General features: G+C 43.1%; 2 protein-coding genes across 2 annotated transcripts; both read right to left on the bottom strand.

Moving 5' to 3' along the window:
• Positions 1–3,035: 3,035 nt before the first annotated feature.
• On the bottom strand, positions 3,036–7,667 carry RNF4 (ring finger protein 4; the record flags this gene model as incomplete). The annotated part of the gene is made up of 3 exons (XM_084240147.1): positions 3,036–3,529; positions 7,391–7,510; positions 7,658–7,667. 3 exons carry the CDS (start codon positions 7,665–7,667, stop codon positions 3,036–3,038), a joined length of 624 nt encoding a protein of 207 aa, XP_084096273.1.
• Positions 7,668–14,862: 7,195 nt separating this feature from the next.
• On the bottom strand, positions 14,863–18,726 carry B2M (beta-2-microglobulin; the record flags this gene model as incomplete). The annotated part of the gene is made up of 4 exons (XM_084240146.1): positions 14,863–15,263; positions 16,344–16,370; positions 16,749–17,088; positions 18,685–18,726. The coding sequence occupies 3 exons, from the start codon at positions 18,724–18,726 to the stop codon at positions 16,357–16,359; spliced, it is 396 nt and encodes a 131-aa protein (XP_084096272.1). The 3' UTR covers positions 14,863–15,263; positions 16,344–16,356.
• Positions 18,727–20,093: the final 1,367 nt, after the last annotated feature.

Raw genomic sequence — 20,093 nt, 5'->3', positions numbered from 1 at the left:
TCAGATTTGCTAAACATCTATGGTGATAGTAATTACAACATTGCCCATGGGGTATGACTAGATGGGGACATAAGAGAACTATCTGGAGTGATGGAATTGTTCTGTATTTTGACTCATTCAGTTGTATACGTAAGGTCAGTGTATCTTTTTTTAAAGAGATTTATTTATTTATTTATACAATCACTGGGTAGAGTCAGAAGCGTGGGAGGGTGAAAGAATTCGCCAGAGCTGGGAACAGAAATAGGCAGACCGACAAAGTACACTGCTGAAGGGAGCAGCGGGCGTGGCAGGAGAGATCTGCACGCCTTGTGGGACTCTCGCCTGCGGCCGGGGATTGAACTGGTGCTGCAGAGGCTGCAGGCAGCTTCGCAGCCCAGCGCTCAACTGCTGCGCCATCAGGGGAGACCCAAGGTCAGCATATCTTGATGTCTGTAAAATTTATCTCAGTTATTAAAAGTAGAATCCCCTCTGTTTTTCCCCCTAAAACAGACCAAAAACTCTAATGTCTACATGAGCTTGGCAGGGTGAGGTAAATATGTAGTGGTCTGTGTAGAATACAGTAGGGATGGTCGAGAGCTTCTGGCAAACTGGAAAGAGTGCTCTTTATCCTGCTCACATGGACAATACATTCAAAAAGAGAATTTGTATTTAATAGGCACCTCTGGTGTTTCAATTGTTAGTCATATTTGTGGTGCACTGCACTATGTCATGGAGCAACTAATACTCTCCAAAGTGGGATGCACAAGATGATCTTTTGAAATGTGGGAACATTTAGAACTTTTTTTTTCTCCTTTTCATGTTCTTTTTCTTCCTCATTTTAGAACATGCAAAGGAATACAAATCAGGGCATATACCACATTTATCTTGCATTTCTTCTGTCAAGTCAAGCAACTAAGGATAGTTTGGAGAATCAGTAAGTGAATAGCCTTAACTCAAGGATGGGCACTGCTCCATTGGCACAACTGAGTCTTCATAGAGAAGGTCAGCATTGCTATAACCATTGTAAGTAAGGAACAAGCACATTTCATTCTGAAGGAAAAGGAAGAGCATTGTAAAACTCAGTGTCTCTAAATTGTGTGTGTTCTGTAATTCTCTGCAAAAGAAAAAAGAGCTATTACGTGTGTTCGAGACTGAACGTGGGTGAGGTGTTCCCAACATCTATGACCTAGCCAGGCTTCTGAAGCATCTGTGGTAATACAGTGATATGTTCACAGAGCACATGCCAAATTGTTGATTAACTGAGTGGTGTAGTGAAGAGCAGGCACACCTAGGTGTGTAAAGCCAGGGTGAAGGCAGCCCCTTTCTGGCCTGGTGTGTCAGAGAGCATAGAACCACAAGTTTGGATTCCAGCATTCATAGGCAAATAGACAAGCTGGCCTCAAAGGCCATTAGATGTCCCAGCAGAACTTGCTGCCTGCCTATATACCCCATTCCACCTGCTGACTGGGTAGATGGTCAGAAAAGACTGACTTCCTTATACCCCAATAGAATTTGGAAATCCAGAGAAATTTAGAAACAGGACCCTGCCTGGGCCATTAAAAAAATTTCCACTGCTCCAAACAAGACCCAGTATAATGGTTGCATAAACAAGAATGAAGTTTCTCTCTCATGAAAGTCCAAATTTATATAGTGGCTCTGGTTTGCAAAACTGTCAGTCTCCCAGGATCATTCCATCTACTTCACCATCTCAAGGATGTTGCCCTTATTTACAGCTTCCAATATGCCCACCTATAGCGAATAGTCAATTAAAAGTTGACTAGCAGGGCCTCCCCGGTGGCGCAGCGGTTGAGCGCTGGGTTGCGAAGCTGCCCGCAGCCTCTGCGGTGCCGGTTCGATCCCCGGCTGCTCCCCTGCCACCGGAGGAGGGTCCCACATGGTGCGCAGACCTCTCCTGCCTCCCTCTGCTCCCCTCAGCAGTGTACTTCGGTCCTTCTGCCTGCTCTGCTCCCCGCTCTGGCTCTGGGGAATTCTCTCACCCTCCCGCGCTTCTGACTGTACCCAGTGCATGCATAAACAAAACAAACAAACAAACAAATAAATAAAACATGCCTCTATAAAAAAAAAAGTTGACTAGCATAAGGAAGTAATGGGCTGTGGAAAATGCTTTGAAGATAACCATCTATCTTTGGCAAACTATGACAACCAAAGACCAGCCCTGCATTGTGAAACCAAAGCAATTAAAAAGCAGTTTCAGGGCCTCCCCTGGTGGCACAGTGGTTGAGCACTGGGCTGCGAGGCTGCCAGCAGCCTCTGCAGCACCGGTTCGTTCCCCGGCCACCGGCGAGGGTCCCACAAAAAAAAAAATAAGTAAATAAATAAAAAGCAGTTTCATAGCATATGAGAAATGAAAGATTTTTATATACCCCAAAAAGAATTTTTTTAAAGATTTATTTTTGCATACAAGAACTGGGGTACAGGCCAGAGGTGTAGGGGGTGAGAGGATTCACCAGAGACAAAGTGGGAAACAGAACAGGCAGATTGACTGAAATACACTGCTGAGGGGAGCAGTGGGCGAGACAAGAGAGGTCTGCTGCACCATGTGGGTAGCTCCCTGGCCAGGATCGAACTCATGCTGCAGTGGCTGAGGAGAGCTTCATAGGTTGCATCTTAACCCCTTGCACCACCAGGGAGGCCCCCCTCAAAAGAAATTTTTTAATCTGGTTTTTTGAGCTGAGATCACTGGGTGTCAACAACCCATAGTTTCTTTTCTTTTTCTTTTTTAAGATTTGTTTATTTATACAAGAACTGGGGTACAGGTAGACGCATGGGAGGGTGAAAGAATTCACCAGAGACAGAGTGGGGAGCAGAACAACCAAAGACACTGCTGAGGGGAGCAGCGGGTGAAACAGGAGAGGTCTGCCGTGCCATGTGGGTTACTCCCTGTCCAGACAGGTATTGAATCCGCGCTGCAGAAGGACAGCTTCACCGTGTGGTGCTCAACCCACTGCGCCACCAGGGAGGCACAACAACCCATAGTTTCTGCATAAGATCACGATAAAGTCCAGCCAGGTCAGTCCTGAGCAATACAGCACATATCATATATAAATGCGGTGATACTGACTGCTGCCAATTTTTTTTAAACAAACTGGGCAATTTTGAGTATATTTTAGGGTAGCATAGAGGCACCGACTACAGAAGATGTGGCCACATTCTGTAGAGTAGATGTGTCGCCTATTCTGTTCAATCTCCGAATAGCCATCCATACAAATTCGACACTGGATGTAACCAGGGAGTGTGCAACTTGAAGTTTCTTCTTCCAGGGCATTATGGTAGGCACTGTGGATCACATAAACATCTCTGTCCCTCATCAATCCCTCCTTATCTCTGTTCACCACACAACTGCCAGTTTGGCCTTCGGATGACCTTGAATTTCCCCATTGCCGGTTCCTTTTTTCAGGGTCATGGTGAGTTAGGTCAATCACTGCAGGTTCTAGAGATTCAAAGGTGAGATCAACTACTTCATCACTGTCCCCAAGTTCTATCAGTTCTGCTTCCAAAGCCATCTCCCAAGTTAGGTGTCCTTCCCCAGCTGTTCAGAATTCTCAGGTTTGTATGGAATTCTTGGTACCAAAGCATATTCTTTTATCCACTTCAGTTTTTTGGATCCATTCTTGAGAGGAATGAGTAATCTGTGCCAAAGTTTACAGCAAATGTGAAAGTCCTCAATATCTCACAGGTGTTGATCAGTATCGCTTTGATATGCCTAAGAATTTAGATTTTCAGGTGTATTTGGACTCTGATTATGGTTCCAGTCCTCTTGATCTCCATAGTGCTGTGATCCCATGGAGGAGGAAAGGCTGGTTGTAGGGGAACTGCTTGTGAGACACCTCAATCTGAATTTTTAGCTGAAAAAAGGACAAATTTTTTTAATTTAATTAATTTATTTTTTTATTTATATCTTTTACATCATTTATATCATTGTGTATTCCCCATAAAATTCTTACCAGTTCACCCGTGAACCTTCACCATAGTCCCTTGTGCTCCTCTCCCCTATTTTGATCCCTTTTCCTCCTCCTCTCTCATAGAATGTCTGTTATTTATGGTTGTCTGCCAGGTTTTTATTTTATTTTTTTTTCTTTCCCTGATCCCTTACTTGGCTCCTCTATATTCCTCCTGTAGGTGAAACCAGTAGATATTTTTTAAACTGGTAACACTTAAAGTATGATTTATAATAGCATAAAATGTATAGAGAAAAATGCATACTCAGTTTTTTTTTTTAATAGTTGTACATGTGAACAAAGTTCAAACTCTGTGTGCCTCCTCATTCCATGTCCTAATGGTTGTTGGGAGAAGTAGCAGCCCAAGAAGCTCTTATATGTAAGCACACACAAAATCAGGGTCACTACTTCATCCAAGATCCATTAGGAGGATCTTGAGGAAACAGTTATTTTTTAACCAAAAGAAAAATGGAGAGGCCAGAAATCTCTTTGACATTTGAGTTTTCTAATGCAAATAAGAAGTGAACCACTTATCCACTTGGAGGTTCATCTTGCCCAGGATTTCCTTTCTGATAGATGGCAAGTGGAGTTTTGAAGTTTTATCCCAGATTCTGTTTTAGAAGGAGCATGGTGGAGTTCAAGCAGTCACCATAGACAGACATGGTTTGAGTCTAGGATCTGTGACTTTGAGCATGTGGCCTACACATTTAAAGCTCTCAAAAACTCAGCATATAGATCCTTTTAAAAATTATCTTGCATAAAGGACTTCACAGAAATCTACAAAGAGCTGATGAGACTCAAAAAAAAAAAACAAAGAAAATAATCCAGTCAAAAAATGGGCAGAAGAGCTAAAAAGAAACTTCTCCAAAAAGGAAATGCAAATGGCCAACAGGCAAATGAAAAAATGTTCAACATCACTTGTAATCAGGGAAATGCAAATCAAAACTACAATAAGATACCAGTGAGAATGGCACATATTAAAAAAACTAGCAACAACAAATGTTGGCGAGGATGTGGAGAAAAAGGAACTCTCCTGCACTGCTGGTGGGCGTGCAAACTGGTCCAACCACTATGGAGAGCTGTGTGGAGATTTCTTAACCTACTAAAGATAGAGCTTCCATATGATCCAGCAATTCCACCCTTAGGTATTTACCCAAAGGACACAGAAACATTAATTCAAAAGGGTACCTGCACCCCTATGTTTATAGCAGCACTATTTACAATAGCTAAGCTATGGAAACAACCCAAATGCCCAAAAATAGATGACTGGATCAAGAAGATGTGGTATATAAACACAATGGAATATTACTCAGCGATCAAAAAAGATAAACTCATGAAATTTGCAGCAACATGGATGGAGTTGGAAGGGATCATGCTCAGTGAAATGATCCAGAAAGAAAAAGAAAAATACCAGATGGTCTCACTCATAGCAGAAATTTAGAAAACCTAAATAAGGGACCAGGAAAATGACTAATTGCAATAAAGTAAAAATCAAAATCAACAAGCAACCATAGACCAGAGACACACTACAGTGGGGGGCGCAGGGAGGAGAAGAGGGATTAGGGTCAGAAAAAGGGGGTGGGAATTGTATGGGGAATATAACCAAAATGAAAATGCATACATTATGCAAAAATGAAAAATGATGTAAGAATTATATAAAATAAGGCCTCTCCCATGGCGCAGCAGTTGAGCGCTGGGCTGTGAAACTGCCCACAGCCTCTGCAGCACCGGTTCGATCCCCTGCCACCGGGCGAGGGTCCCACATGGCGCGCAGACCTCTCCTGCCGTCCGCTGCTCCCCTCAGCAGTGTCCTCCGTCTGTCTACCTGTTCTGCTCTCTGGTCTGACTCTGGTGAATTCTCTCACCCTCCCGCGCTTCTGACTGTACCCAGTGCTTGTATAAATAAATAAATCAATCTTTAAAAAAAATTATATAAAATAAAATTATTTTAAAAAATAAAAATTATCCTGCAATTTAAAAACAATGCATTATTAGTCATTAGGGAAATGCAAATAAAAGTCATAATACCATTTTCTTCCTACTAGGATGGTTATAATAAAAAAATAAGAATTGACAAGAATGTAGAAAAATTGGAGCTTTTATACACCTCTAGTGGAAATATAAACAGTGTGACAGTTTTGGAAGACAGTCTGACAGTTGCTTAAAAAGTTTAACATAGAGTTACCATATGATCCAGCAATTCCACTTCTACATGTATACCCAAGAGAATTGGGAACATGTCCACATCAAAGATTTACACATTGATGTTGTTAACAGTACTTACTCATAATAATGAAAAGTGAAACAATTCAAATGCCCATTAATTGATGAATGGATAAACAAACCATAATCCACACAATAGAGTATTGTTCACCATACAAAAGAATAAGGTACTGATACTTGCTATATATGAATGACCTTTGAAAACATCACAGTAAAGGGCCTCCCTGGTGGCACAAAGGGTTAAGACACAGTACTATGAAGCTAGCCGCAGCCACTGCAGCACGAGTTTGATCCCCGGCCAGGGAGGTGACCCACATGGCTCAGCAGACCTCTCCTGTCTCGACCGCTGCTTCCCTCAGCAGTGTATGTCAGTCAATCCACCTGAACTGTTCCCCACTCTGTGTCTGGTGAATCCTCTCCCCGCTCCCCCCAAACCTCTGGCCTGTACCCCAGTTCTTGTATGCATAAATAAGTAAATCTTAAAAAAAAGAAAACATCACAGTGACAAGCCAACCATATAATATATGATTCTATTTGTATGAAATGTCAATAATAGGCAAATCCTTACAGACAGGAAGATTAGTGCTTCCTTAGAATGGGGAGTTGGGATATATTGGGCGTGCTGATGGGTACAGGGTTTCTTTCGTGGGTGATGAGAATATTCTAAAATTGAGGTGATGGTTGCACAATTCATTGAAATACTAAAACCCACTGAATTGTATACTTTAGATAGGGAAATTGTGTGGTCTGTGAATTATATCTCAGTAAAGCCTTTTCCACAACAAACACAAGCTGCCACTGAAATGTTACACCACATGATCTGCATTAAGAGACAAGCCCTAGAATCGGATGGGTAACACATTCTCCCTCACCCCCAGGGAAAAATGGGAGGAGCAAAGAGGAGGGCCTGGTGCTCTGCGCTTCACCAGACGCACTGAACTAGTAAAGCAGGCAATAATACTTCTCTTAGCCCCCACAGACACCAGCTTCTTGCCACATCACTATCCTCAACCTTTAGAGACCAGCCTGCTCCTCCTCCTTCGCGCTGAGCCCAATGTAAGGAACCTCGGGGAACAGGCCGGGCTGGCCCAAAAAGCAGCACCCAACACCTCGCACCCCACCCACGCACCCAGCAGCCAATCTAATGACCTAGGAAGTTTGCCTTGTCCCGCCCAGTCCTTCGCGGTAGGTTAACGACAGCGCAGGGCGGGAAGCGCGCGCTCGCTTACCTGTGAGGTGGGACAGCGCTCCAGCGGGCAGAGCAGGTGCCCGGCGACACAGCCAGGAAGGGTGATGCAAGAGTTGCAGGGTCGGGGAGAGCCGGTGGATAGAAAGGGGTGGGGGATACTCTCGGGAAATGCACCCACAGAAATAGACAGCCAAGGTTGCGAAGAGAGGAGTCGAGGTTCATTTTCTCACCGCAGGATGGAAAGCACAGGGGTTTTCTGTCTTTTTAACCCGCTAGTTTAAGCTTCTCAACTGCCCAATCAAAATACGGGCCAGCATCGTTCGTCACCAGTCTCTGGGTAAAAAGCTCTATTCCAGCTTAGAAAAGGGGACTTTACAATCCTTAGTCCTTTCCCAAGACTTGTGTTTTTCAGAGAGAGGAAGGGCTGGCTTCCCCCCCTCCCCCCATTTCCCTGGTGATTAGATCAGTAACTCCCCGCTCTCTTAGACAGTCGTTCTCAGTGGAGACAGTAGGCCTCTCTGGGAGATGTTTTGTAAATTAATGCTATTTTTGATGGCTACTGTGTTGGGGTCACTACAGGTGTCTAAGGGGCTGAGGGCCATGGGCCCCAGGGCTCCATCTTGCCGGCGCTCTCAAAAATGTGTTTATAAGCTGGGCTTTACAATCACATGAAACCTTGTTTTATTTTTCAATTATTTTAACTTATTCCTTGACTACTTTTTCATCAATTGACCATCTGTGGTGCTAGACTCACATAAGCTGAATTGTCCACAAAGGCATTGCAAAGGAAGGTGAATTTCAGAGGAGTTGGTTGGTTTATTGAATTTTATCTAGATTTTTTTCACCATTTCAGAGAATCACACCACAGTTAGCAATAACATGTCTGAATCTGAGACATCAATAAAGTGCAACTCTCAGTCATCAACGCCATGCTTCACAGAGATTCTGGGCTGGTTGCAAACAGCTGGCACTTTTCCTTACACCAGCCAGTGCAGCCATCCTAGAGCATTCTTATACTAAATTGCTTAACTTTCATAATTAGTAAACGGGGCACTATGACACTGGAGGAGTGTTCGAGGAAAAGGTAGGGGTAGATCTGATTGGAGTTGAAACCTGTAGGGTAAATGATTGTCAGGCTTTTCTGCCCTCTGCCATTAGGATTGATGAAGGATCCCTGCGGTCCTGAATGCATGCCTGCTGGCGGGCACCTGGAGTAGGGTGTGGGCATATGTACATGGCTATACCTGAGCTGAGACGAGGCTTATAAGGGCAGCATTGCAGAACGAAACCACCAGAAGGAGAACAAGCGAGGGACTGGAAGAGAACCAGCAGAGTAGCAAAAGAGAAGCAGAGACCACGAGAGAACACCAGAGAGCACAGAAAGAGTGAAGATTCGCGGGGGGCTAGGAGTCCTGCCTGCCAGCCTCCTGGCCCCCTGGCACCCCTGTCTGCTGTGTACCTGGTAAAATGTCAAATAAAGCCTGAAAAAGCCACTGAGGGTTCCAGGACTCTCCATTACCCATCTGCACAGGATCATACAGAACCTGCTGTGGGCCATCGTGCCCCTACAAACCTCTAATCTACACAGGAGTCTTGGGAACTGTACCCACCGCCCTCTATCAAGTCTAAATTTGAATACTGACTCCCTATCCTAGAAATGTAGCAGATAAGGCCTTCAATACACAGGTGACTACTTATTACTGAGCCACTGCCAAGTTAGTGACTGAGAACCTTCAACTTACAGGTAAGGAAACTGAGGCTGAGAAAGGTTAACAGATTTGAAAGAGAATGAACTGCGACAGAGGCAGACTAGAAGTTTCCTGAAAATGCTATTAGACTGTGGGCCTCCCCTGGTGGCACCGGCGGTTAAGCGCTGTGCTGTGAAGCTGTCTGCAGCCTCTGCAGCGCCGGTTCAATCCTGGCCAGCTGGCGAGGGTCCCACATGGCACAGCAGACCTCTCCTGTAGCGCCTGCTGCTCCCCGCAGCAGTGTATTTCGTCAGTCTGCCTGTTCTGTTCCCCGCTCTGTCTCTGGTGAATCCTCTCACCCTCCCACGCATCTGGCCTGTAGCCCGATTCTTGTATAAATAAATAAATCCTTAAAAAAAATTGCAATTAGACTGTGACTTCTCTGAGCAAGACCTCTCCCAGAAATCCTGAGACCAACAGGAGAATTCCGCCTACATGTTTACCTTGGAGGGACTGTTCAGATGAGAGAGGACTGTTACCTAAAACCCTTTGGGCAGAGGAATTCCTCCATAATCCTTTTTTTGACTAGCTCGGTTCCAAGAAGTATTCCCTTATATCTCCTTGCTTTGGTTTTAGATAATTTTTTTTGTTCTAGTAACCTGTGAAAATAAAGAGATTCTAGAGGAAAAAGCAGTTATCTAGAACCTTACATTTTGTGGAGCCCTTCTATCACCATCCCCTTCTCAGAATAGCCCTGGAACTGTGCCTGATGCAGAGTATTTATATTTATAGAATGAATGATTGAATGTTAAAGAAATAACTTTATGATGAAATAATTTCCCCATATTATGAACATGGTGACAAAGAGTCAAGCTAGTAATACCATTTTTCCCTATTCCTTGTGTGGAGTTAGGATTCAAACTCAGATCTGAAATCAGTGGCATTCACATTTTCATTTTAGTCCCATAGAAGCTTTGAGCTTTTTTTTTTTTTTAATTAATTTAAAATTTTTCTTACATTCTTGTTCATTTTTGTACAGTATTTGAGTCCTCCCTTCTGGTGTAGTTTCCATAAATATCCCACTACCACATCACCTGTGAACCATCACCATGTTTCCTTGTGTTCATTTTGATCCCTTTTCTTCCCCCTCCCCTGCTATAAGCCTCAGATCTATAGCTGCCTACAAGTTTTGTCTTAAGCTTTGAACTTTTTTTTTAAGTCAAACAACTTTTATTTATTTATTTAAGATTTATTTATTTATGCATATAAGAACTCGGGTACAGGCCAGAAGCGTGGGGGGTGAGAGGATTCACCAGAGAGAGAGGAAACAGAACTGGTGGGGAACAGAACTGGCGGATTGACTGAAATACACTGCTGAGGGGAGCAGCGGGCGAGCCAGGAGAGTCTGCTGCGCCATGTGGGTAGCTCCCTGGCCAGGGAGCGAACTCGTGCTGCAGTGAATGCGGATAGCTTCATGGGTTGCGTCTTAACCCCTTGTGCCACCAGGGAGGCCCAAGCTTTGAACTTTTGATGGAAATTTGGAAGTATTTTGTGGGCCCAGCAGAGGAAGTTAACAGGAAAATTCACAGTAGCTGACTCATGCCCCACCCAGACTCTGTAAACCCGTCCTCAGCTTTTTCATATCTTGGGGCTAACAGCTAGCATCTGCACATTGCCCCTTGACCTACAAATAACCCTCAGTCACTGGAGTGAACTGGAAGTATCTGAGAGCTTTATGTTTCACTCCACTTAACTCACACTCCCTGATAGCTTATAGCCAAAGATAGACTGAGAAAGAGTGCCAACGTGCTGCTACTTTGCTTAGAGGCAGCACAAATTCTGAGGTGTATTCTTCGTTTTAGAGCTCTCCTGGGACAGGCTGAGTGTGGAACTAGTGAAATCACACCCTTGCTTGGCTTCTTCCATTCTCTGTTCTTCATGCTCCACTTCCTTACTGTTTTCTCCTGGAAGCCCTTTCTTTATAAGTCACTTGCATTCAGGGCCTGCTTCCGAAAGAACTCAACCTAAGACACTCGCTAACAGTTTAAATGATAAAAATGGCATGCACACTTGCTCACAGCTCAGGACGCTTAGAAAGCCACATCAGATAGCACTATGGTGGTGTGTGGCAGCAAAAAAAAAAAAAAAAAGTATTTGTTTTTCTCTATGTGAAAAACAGTAGAAAGAGGAAGTGGTCCGTGGGGGAAGGGAAGCCTGCTCTGAAGCCTGCACTCTTCGGTTGAGCCTGTGTACTCTAAAGATACATATGTATCTCCTCAGTTTCCAGAGACTTTTTAATCATCTGTGTCCTGGATGATCTAAGATGATGACTATCTCTGCATCTAATGAGAGGAGATACATGATATTATTTACTAGTTCTTTTTTCTATTACATGCCCTTGTAGCTCTCCGAAGTATCAGAATAGCTTTTAATGCATAAATTTTCAATCAAGTTAATAGGTATTTTATTTCTTCTAAGATAGCTAGGACTCAAATGTTCAAATTTTTCCTGAAAACCTAGAAGCTAAGGAGAAATAAGGCTAATTTTTGCCCTAAGATCTTGATGGCTACACATCACAGAAAAAAGAAATTATTGCAGACCATGAGGTTCACCTGAAGAGTTTACATTATAAGTAAAATGCAGTTAATCTAAAGATATTGGGGCAGTGATTGTTGACAAAAACTAGAAAAAACAACATGTGGCATTTCTCTGTATTATTTCCATTTGTTGTGTTTTCACTAGGGATTGTGAAATATAAAAATTTAAATTTAATTTTTTTTTTTAAATAAACCTCAAAATAACCATTTTTAAAAGATAGAACAGGGGCCCTCTCCGTGGTGCAAGGGGTCAAGTCTCAGCACTATGAAGCTATCCGCAGCCACTGCAGCAAGAGTTCAATCCCTGGCCAGGGAACTAACCCACATGGCACAGCAGACTTCTCCTGTCTTGCCCACTGCTCCCCTCAGCAGTGTATTTCAGTAGATCTCTAACAGGGTGGTCACCAGGAAAGGGTAAGGTTCCAGGTTTCCTGCCCCACCCAAAGGAGGGTGTTGCTGAGGAAGGAGGAGAAGCAGCTGCAGAAGAGAGGGAGGAAGGAAGGAAACAGGATGGAGAGCCAGGAGGAGACCTGGAGGAGGCACATGGAGCAGAGAGACATGTGAAGAAACTGTGCTTGCCTTTTGGTCCTGGACTGGTTGAAACAGATGTCAGAGACCGGTGGGGAGGTAACAATGGCAGCTTTTATATTACTTTTGATTTTGCTCTTTCCCTCCCAGACTTGTCTGCTTGTTTCTGACCATTTTCTCTGGGTCCCCACTGAAAGGTGCTTTAGATTTGTGGCAGGCTTTCCGGCCTTGCTCTGGGCCAATTCCATTTGGGTAGACTTTCACCCACGAGGGGATTGGTAATTTTGGGTGCTTGAATTAGAAACTATTCTTTGCCTTTTCTGTATTGTTTACTAGTTGTATTAAAGTTCCTTCCCATTAAAGTCTTAAACGTTTTGTGTTGACGTGGCAGTTGGCAGAACCTATTTAGAGCAGGCAGGTTTGTGGGGTCTGGTGTGCCTTTCCTTGCCCTGTAACAGAATTACCTGTTCTGCTCCCCATCCTGTCTCTGGTGAATCCTCTCACCTCCCGCACCTCTGGCCTACACCCCAGTTCTTGTATGCATAAATAAATAAAATAAATCTTAAAAAAAAGAGCAGATATGGAAAACTAACCACAGCTAAATTAACAGATACATGGTTCATCTGCATGGAGATAAGTTTATTCCTTCCTGCCTATACAAACTTCCTATTTTTAAGAAACAAGTTATGAAAATTCTAGTCATTTAGATGTAAATAGAATAATAGTTTGAAAGTATGCCTTCATTTTTCTCCTGCCATCTCAGCCTCTGCCCCTTGGTAAACATTGTTAAGAGATTGTTGTGGGCCTCCCCAGTGGCACAGCAGTTGAGCGCTGGGCTGTGGAGCTGCCCCGCAACCTCTGCAGCGACGGTTCAGTCCCGGCCGCTGGCGAGGGTCCCACATGGCACACAGACCTCTCCTGCCTCACCCGCTGCTCCCCTCAGCAGTGTATTTCTTCAGTCTGCCTGTTCTGTGCCCCGCTCTCTGGTGAATTCTCTCACCCTCCCGCGCTTCTGACTATACCCAGTGCTTGTATAAATAAATCAATCGATCTTAAAAAAAAAAAAAAAGATTGTTGTATGTATTCCTCAATCTTTTCCTGTGGGTGTATCTGCTAAGAGGTTGGGAAAAAAACTAAAAAGATGAATATAATTTGTCTAAAATATATAAAAATGGTATCATAGTATCTCAGCTTGGAATGCCAGAGATGATGCTGGTGCTGTAAAGAGAGGATGAGCAGAATGACTGCCACAGCCGCTGAGATCTGAGCATCAGTCTGAGGGATATTATGCACAAAACCACTAAGCTGCAGCCAGTCTCATTTGCTTGAGGTTTCCTTGTAGATCCTTGAGTCAACAGAGCAGTCTAGGTTAGAATTGCTAACTTTGAGCTCATGTTTCTGTAATCTTTGGACTCTTCTAGATGTTTTATCCCACCTCTTTGTTATGAATTGCCTTAAGCCATGGCTCCTACTTTCACAGATTTTTCTCACTAGTTCTTGCTTTGGTCACTTAAGATACGGGGCCTTCTCAGCTATCCCTGTAATTCTTGTACCTGCATCAAATCATATGCTACCTTTCTCTGATTCCTTGGTCCTTTCTAAATTCTTCTCAAAGGTGATTATGATGTGTCAGTGTAGGTTTGTCAGTTGTAGCAAATATATCAAGCAGGTGGGAGATAGTGATAATGGGGGAGGTTATGCATATGTGGGAGAAGAGGGTGTATAGGAAATTCTTGATCCTTCCCCTTAAATTGCTAAATGTAAGCTCTTAGTGAAAGTAGTATCTGGCTCTATACTTAGAAAGAAATTTAGTTGGTCTGGATTGGAGCCTGAGAATCTGGTTTTCTTTTTTAATAGACTTTTAGAGTTGGTATTTTAAAGTAAGTTTCACAGCTATTCGAATGCACATCCAAACTAGAGTTACTAGTCTAAGTATGTCACCCCTCAGTCTGCTGAGTTCCTACAAGTCTTCCCCCAGGTACCCTTGCTGTGCTATTTGGAGTTATCCATACCTGCCACACCACTATACCCTTTTGCATCCCACCCTCTCCCCGGAAACCCCATTCACCAATCTGGAGAACCACAACCATTCAAATCTTCACCAGGCACAGACTTTTTGTTACCTTCTTAACACATTTTATGGTCACCTCTTTTGAATGTACCTATACCATACTTACTATATGTATTTTTGTTTGAATCCATGTCTGCCCCACCACTACTCTGAAAACTTAGGAAGTGTTTTATTCATCTTTTTTGTTTTGTTTATCTTGTACTTTGTCAACTTTAATTCAAATTCACTGCCAAACAAATGCACAAAGCCGGTTATCATGTATAAACTCTGCCTTAAAATTTTAAAGTATGTTTTTTATTCAAAGTGCATTTATTGCTTGCTAAAATACTAAATCTCCACTTTTGTTCCTTCTTAAGAGTGCACATTCTTCATGTCTTAGCCTATGGAACAGAACTCTGGCTAAAAGATAAAAACATGGTCTCCCAGCAGACAGCTGTGTCACCCGAAGTCATTTAATTTCTCTGGGATTCTGTTCCTCATCTGTGTACTAATCCCTACATACCAGTAACACTTCAAAGACCATTTCCCTATTAAAAACAAGAGTATGACGGCGGAGTGATTATAGAAATGAAACACATCAAGTTTTACCACAACTTTAATTATCAAAACAATTTCAATTTTTGCCGCTGTTAAGTGGCAACCACAACAGCCCTGAGGTAAATATGAATTTGTGACAAAATGTTTCATCCATTATACCAAATTGCCAACAATTTTGACAATTATCTTTCAGAAAATTTTCCCAAAATTCTAAGTATGCAAATTGGAGGTTAACTCTAAGCATGCATGATTATCTTGTTTCATTGTATCTTATTGTCAGCAAAAGAATGAAGAGTTCAGATCTGACCAACATGTTACACTTAATAGAAGAATTTTTTCCTCCCTACCCCTAAGATACTTATAAGCACAACCAAAGGGCCAAGGAAATCATAGGTGGTTTGCTGTTTTGTGGAGCATAAAGCACAAAAGCCTATCCATATAAGAAATAAGAGAATCTGAAATTAGGCCAATCCCAATGAGTCATCTTGAATCCTTAAAAAAAAAAAAAAAAAAGGCTTATTAGCAAATACATTTGGCTTATTTGGATTACATATCACACCAGCAGATTTTTCTAACTTCTGCTATGTAAATCTCTGTTTGTGAAAGGAATAGCTGCAGACACTTTTCCAGACCATAACAAAGAGCATATCCCATTAGTTTATTCAGTTGGTTCTTCCACAGCCTGAGAGGAAAGAGTGCTGATATTAAAGACTAGATCCTGGCTCCACCCTTAGTAACTGGATGACTGTGAGCATTCACCCAGCCTCTCTGATGGACTCTAAATTAATTTCCTTGTCTTAGAATGTGATTTAAAAAAAAAAAAAAGAATGTGACAGAGATGTAACATGTTTTCAGTACCCACGTAAGGTAGAATTTCATTGAAAAGCTGGCTTTTCTACCTTTTAAAATTTAATTAAAAATACTTTTTTTTTGAGATAATAGCTTACAATACTGGATATGATTTAGAAGTAGAGGTTCACACCTCCCTCTTAAGTTATATGTTACCACTCCATACCCACCACCAAAGTACCCATAATCCTCCACCACAGTCCACTGGGCCCACTTCCCCCTATACTCACATCTCCTACCCTCCTCTTCTGGCAGCCTCAAATTCTACAGTCAGATTTCTGGGGTTTGTTCCTTAGTTTTGTTTCTTTATATTCCACATGAGTGAAAACACCTGTTATTTGTCTTGCTCCTTCTGATTTATTTTGCTTGCCACAATCCCCTCCAGTTCCATTCATAAGGCAGTGTTCATTTTTAAAGACCCAGAGATGCTCAGTGTAGAAATGGCACAAGATCAAACTCTCGCAGGTGGATAGAGGACTGCCTCTATCTAGTCCCACCGTAATGGCAGCTTCTCTGCACTTCCTTTAGAGAGTCAGTGATGCTGGCAGAGGCACACTTGGGGCCATACCTTCCCTCATGCCACTCAGTAAGACTCTCCTATGCCTTCTGAAATGCTACTCCTGTTAATGTCCTCGATAGAATGAGTGTTCCATTAGAGCTATAAATAATCCCCAGAAGAGTAAAACAAAAAAGCATTTTTTTTTTTAAAGATTAGAAACTCACCTTCATCATTTGATTAGTTGGCAGGATCTATTAAAAAAAATGGAGAAAGAAAAATAGTAAATTTTACTTTAAAAACACTATGTATTAGAAATGTCTTAAACTGTTATAAACTAGGCTGGAATAGTGGGCTGGTCCTAAGTATGTTCCTTGTTTAGACCCGCTCCTTAGGCCCATCCCTGTCTACCAGCCTCAGATCTCAATCCAGCCAGAGTACTGTAACTGCTTCCTGTCCTCATTACTATTTCAGAGACAATGCTGTGCAAAGGTCTCTTAGAAATGCCAATAATCTGGGTTTTAATAACATTCCCTAACAATCCCACTATGCAGATTTTATCAAAGCAGCTTTATACTATGGCTGTATTCAAATATAATTGTCAGCCCTTAAGGAAAAACTTGAAAACTCACCCCACTTAACTACCATGGGCTCCTTGAGAGTTTCATGGCTCACGCGGCAAGTATATTCATCTTTTCCATCAGGAGTGAAGCTGGAGTGGACCAGAAGATAAAAAGACCAGTCCTTACTGAAAGACAAGTCTGATTGCTCTGACTCCATTTTCTCTCCATTCTTAAACAATTCGATGGTAATAGGAGCAGGATGGAATCCAGACACGTAGCAGTTCAGGAAGTTGGGCTTTCCAATCTCTAATGGGTTACGTGAGTACACTTGAACTTTTGGTTGACCTAAGGAACAGCAGGGAAAGACAAATGAAAATTGCCTGATTATTTCACTTGCAGTTACCTTGATCTAAATCTGTATCAGGAACCAAATACTTAAATTTGGTCATCTACTTTTCCCAATTCCATTTCTACTCTAACCAAATGAGCTTCTACTTTTTCAAAGGCTACCTCCATTTCAAAAAGTAAACCATGACTTAGTAGCTTTCTCGCATAATTCCCTTCTAATATATGCCTTTTTGTTTTTAGCAGGTTTCTAGTAGTTTCTTCTGTACTTACTGATTGTGCATGTCTTTTTTTTTTAAAGATTTATTTATTTATGCATACAAGAGCTGGGGTACAGGCCAGAGATGCGGAGGTGTGCGAGAGGATTCACCAGAGACAGAGTGGGGAACAGAACAGGCAGACTGACTGAAATACACTGCTGAGGGGAGCAGCGGGCAAGTCAGGAGAGGTCTGCTGCAACATGTGGGTAGCTCCCTGGCCAGGGATTGAACTCGTGTACAGTGGCTGCGGATTGCTTCATAGGTTGCATCTTAACCCCTTGTGCCACCAGGGAGGCCCCCTATGCATGTCTTTAAGAATCTTTCTCTGGCAGTTCCCAAAACTTTTGATGGTTTCTCGGCACCCATAGAATTCCTTAACACCTCACTTAAGAGTCTACATGATTGGCCTTCATACTACTTTTCATACTTCATTTTTCACTTCACATACCCTCTAGATTAGCCACATCAAATTACTCATATTATTCTGTTTAATTTTTTTCTTACGTTTACTCCTTTTTTGGTTCCTCCTCTCACCTATCTAAATTCCCATTAGTATTAAGTGTCTAGTACAAAATCTGTGAGTTAATTGCTTTCTAAGTTAATGGCACTAGTTGTTGCTGATGTTTACTTCTTTGTTCAGGTTCTGTAAGAGAGTCAACCCAGACTATGTCTTACAGAAATGCCACCTTTTTAACCTGCCAAATCAGAGTTTATACACTGAATCTCTGATTTTTTGTACCTGATTTCATGCACTAGAAAACAACAACAAAAAATTTTTAAATGGCTATAGAAGCTGGCAAATGAAGTGTTGCTGCCACCAAATAAACAGATTTACACTAATACATGTGTGTAATTCACTTCTAAGTAAACATATATTTAGAGGACCTGATTACCAGACATCAAATCCTCTTCCATGTAAGGGGGTAGCAAGGAGAAAAAAGTACCTGGCCACTCTGATTAGAGATAGCTGTCTAAACACCCTATCATTTAAGGAAAGGTCACCAGTCCCACCAAGAGTTGGGCCAGGGATCCCAATGAAGCCCTGATTATTTTTTCATTAAGTTAAAAGTGAAGATACATCAAAAAGTTCTTTGTATTTGAGATTCTTATAGTCAGAATATCACAAATGCCTGAGTTTCAGAGCTCAGGTTTATCCTGCTTGGAATTTTCTCTTTGAAGGAATGAGGTAAGATTCTCCAAGAACATCACAATAATCTCTTCTAAGAGGAGACAAGTAAGACAGGTCTGAGTTTGAATCTGGGCTCAACCACTCACCAACTTTGTGACTTTGGGATATAGTTAACTTGAGTTTCTGAAGTCTCACTGAAAAATTAAATTATGCCCACACAAAAACAAAACCCACACATGGAAAACAGACATCCAGAGGCAAACACTATTACCCGTTTCTGTGAATCTTCCAGTGGTGCCTTTATGTGTGTCATGTATTACTAATTTGTAATTTTTCAATTTCCATTAAAAAAAATGTCGGGGCCTCCCTGGTGGTGCAAGGGGTTAAGCACAGCACTATGAAGCTATCTGCAGCCTAAGTTCATCCCCAGCAGGCCTGGGAGCAACCCAAGTGGCACAGCAGACCTCTCCTGCCTCTAAGGACAGACAGCCTTGGTAACCATTTTAATGTATTTACTTTTTTTTTTTTTTAAGATAGATTGATTGATTGATACAAGTGCTGGGTACAGTCAGAAGCGTGGGAGGGTGAGAGGATTCACCAGAGACAGAGTGGGGAACAGAACAGGCAGACCGACGAAATACACTGCTGAGGGGAGCAGCGGGCGTGGCAGGAGAGGTATGCGCGCCAAGTGGGACCCTCGCCGGTGATCGAACCAGCGCAGTAGAGGCTGTGGGCAGCTTCGCAGCCCAGCGCTCAACCGCTGCGCCACCAGGGGAGACCCAGCGTTGGTAACCATCTTGATGGCCCCCGGTCACTGGTTTTACAACTTCCCTTACTGAGAAACCTTTGCCTTTTCAAAACTGAAAGTAGAAGCTCAGTTCATGTTGGGGAGAAAAAAACAGGCTAGGAGCCAAGAGTCATAAGTCGTGGGTGGGGATGGGGTGGGGGTGGGGGTGGAGGTGGGGGGGCGGCTGCAGGCGGAGGCTACAGGAACCCATGGCGGCCCAGCTTGCTCCTGAGAATCACACAGAGGAAGGTGAGATGATGATTCTGAAAAAGCGCATGAATGACAGTCAAAAGGCTTCCACCCCTGCAAAACGCCCTGGTCAGGCCCCATCGTCTACCATTGATCCCCAGTGTGATTTAGTTACTTAAACTCGTGGTGCCTCCGTGTCCTCATTCGTGAGATGTTCATAACGCCACTTTTTTTTTTTTTTTTTACATCGTAGGCGCATTTCAGAATTAAATGACAAAAGGCACATAACTTCCCCAACACAGACGCTGTCGACAGCAGGTGGTTCTCGTGATTGTTACTAAAATCGACATACGATGGGAAGCATTCTACATACATCGCGTGCAGATTCATCGCTCTATTTCGTCCCCTATTTGTGGGGTAGTGAGGAGGGGCGAGCGAGGCGGGGTGGGGGCCGCTGGAGGAATCCGCAGCCCCCCAGGCGCGAGGGAAGCAGAGTGGCCGCGCCCCGGCGTCTCCGCCGAAGCCCAAACCTTCGCCTCTACCGCTCCAGACGCAACCCCCGCGCCCGCGCGCCCGGAGCAGGACCCCCGGAGCGAGACCCCCGGAGCGGGATCCCCCGAAGCGCCCCCCAGAAGCGTCCAGGGAGTGAGCGCGCGCATGGAAGAGCGAAAGAGAAACCGTCCTCCACTTTGGTCGCTCTTACC

Source organism: Talpa europaea, assembly GCF_964194135.1.
Source record: "Talpa europaea genome assembly, chromosome: 8".
NCBI lineage: Eukaryota > Metazoa > Chordata > Mammalia > Eulipotyphla > Talpidae > Talpa > Talpa europaea.
Note: the sequence above shows the minus strand (reverse complement) of the source record. Positions and strands in the feature narration are given on the sequence as shown.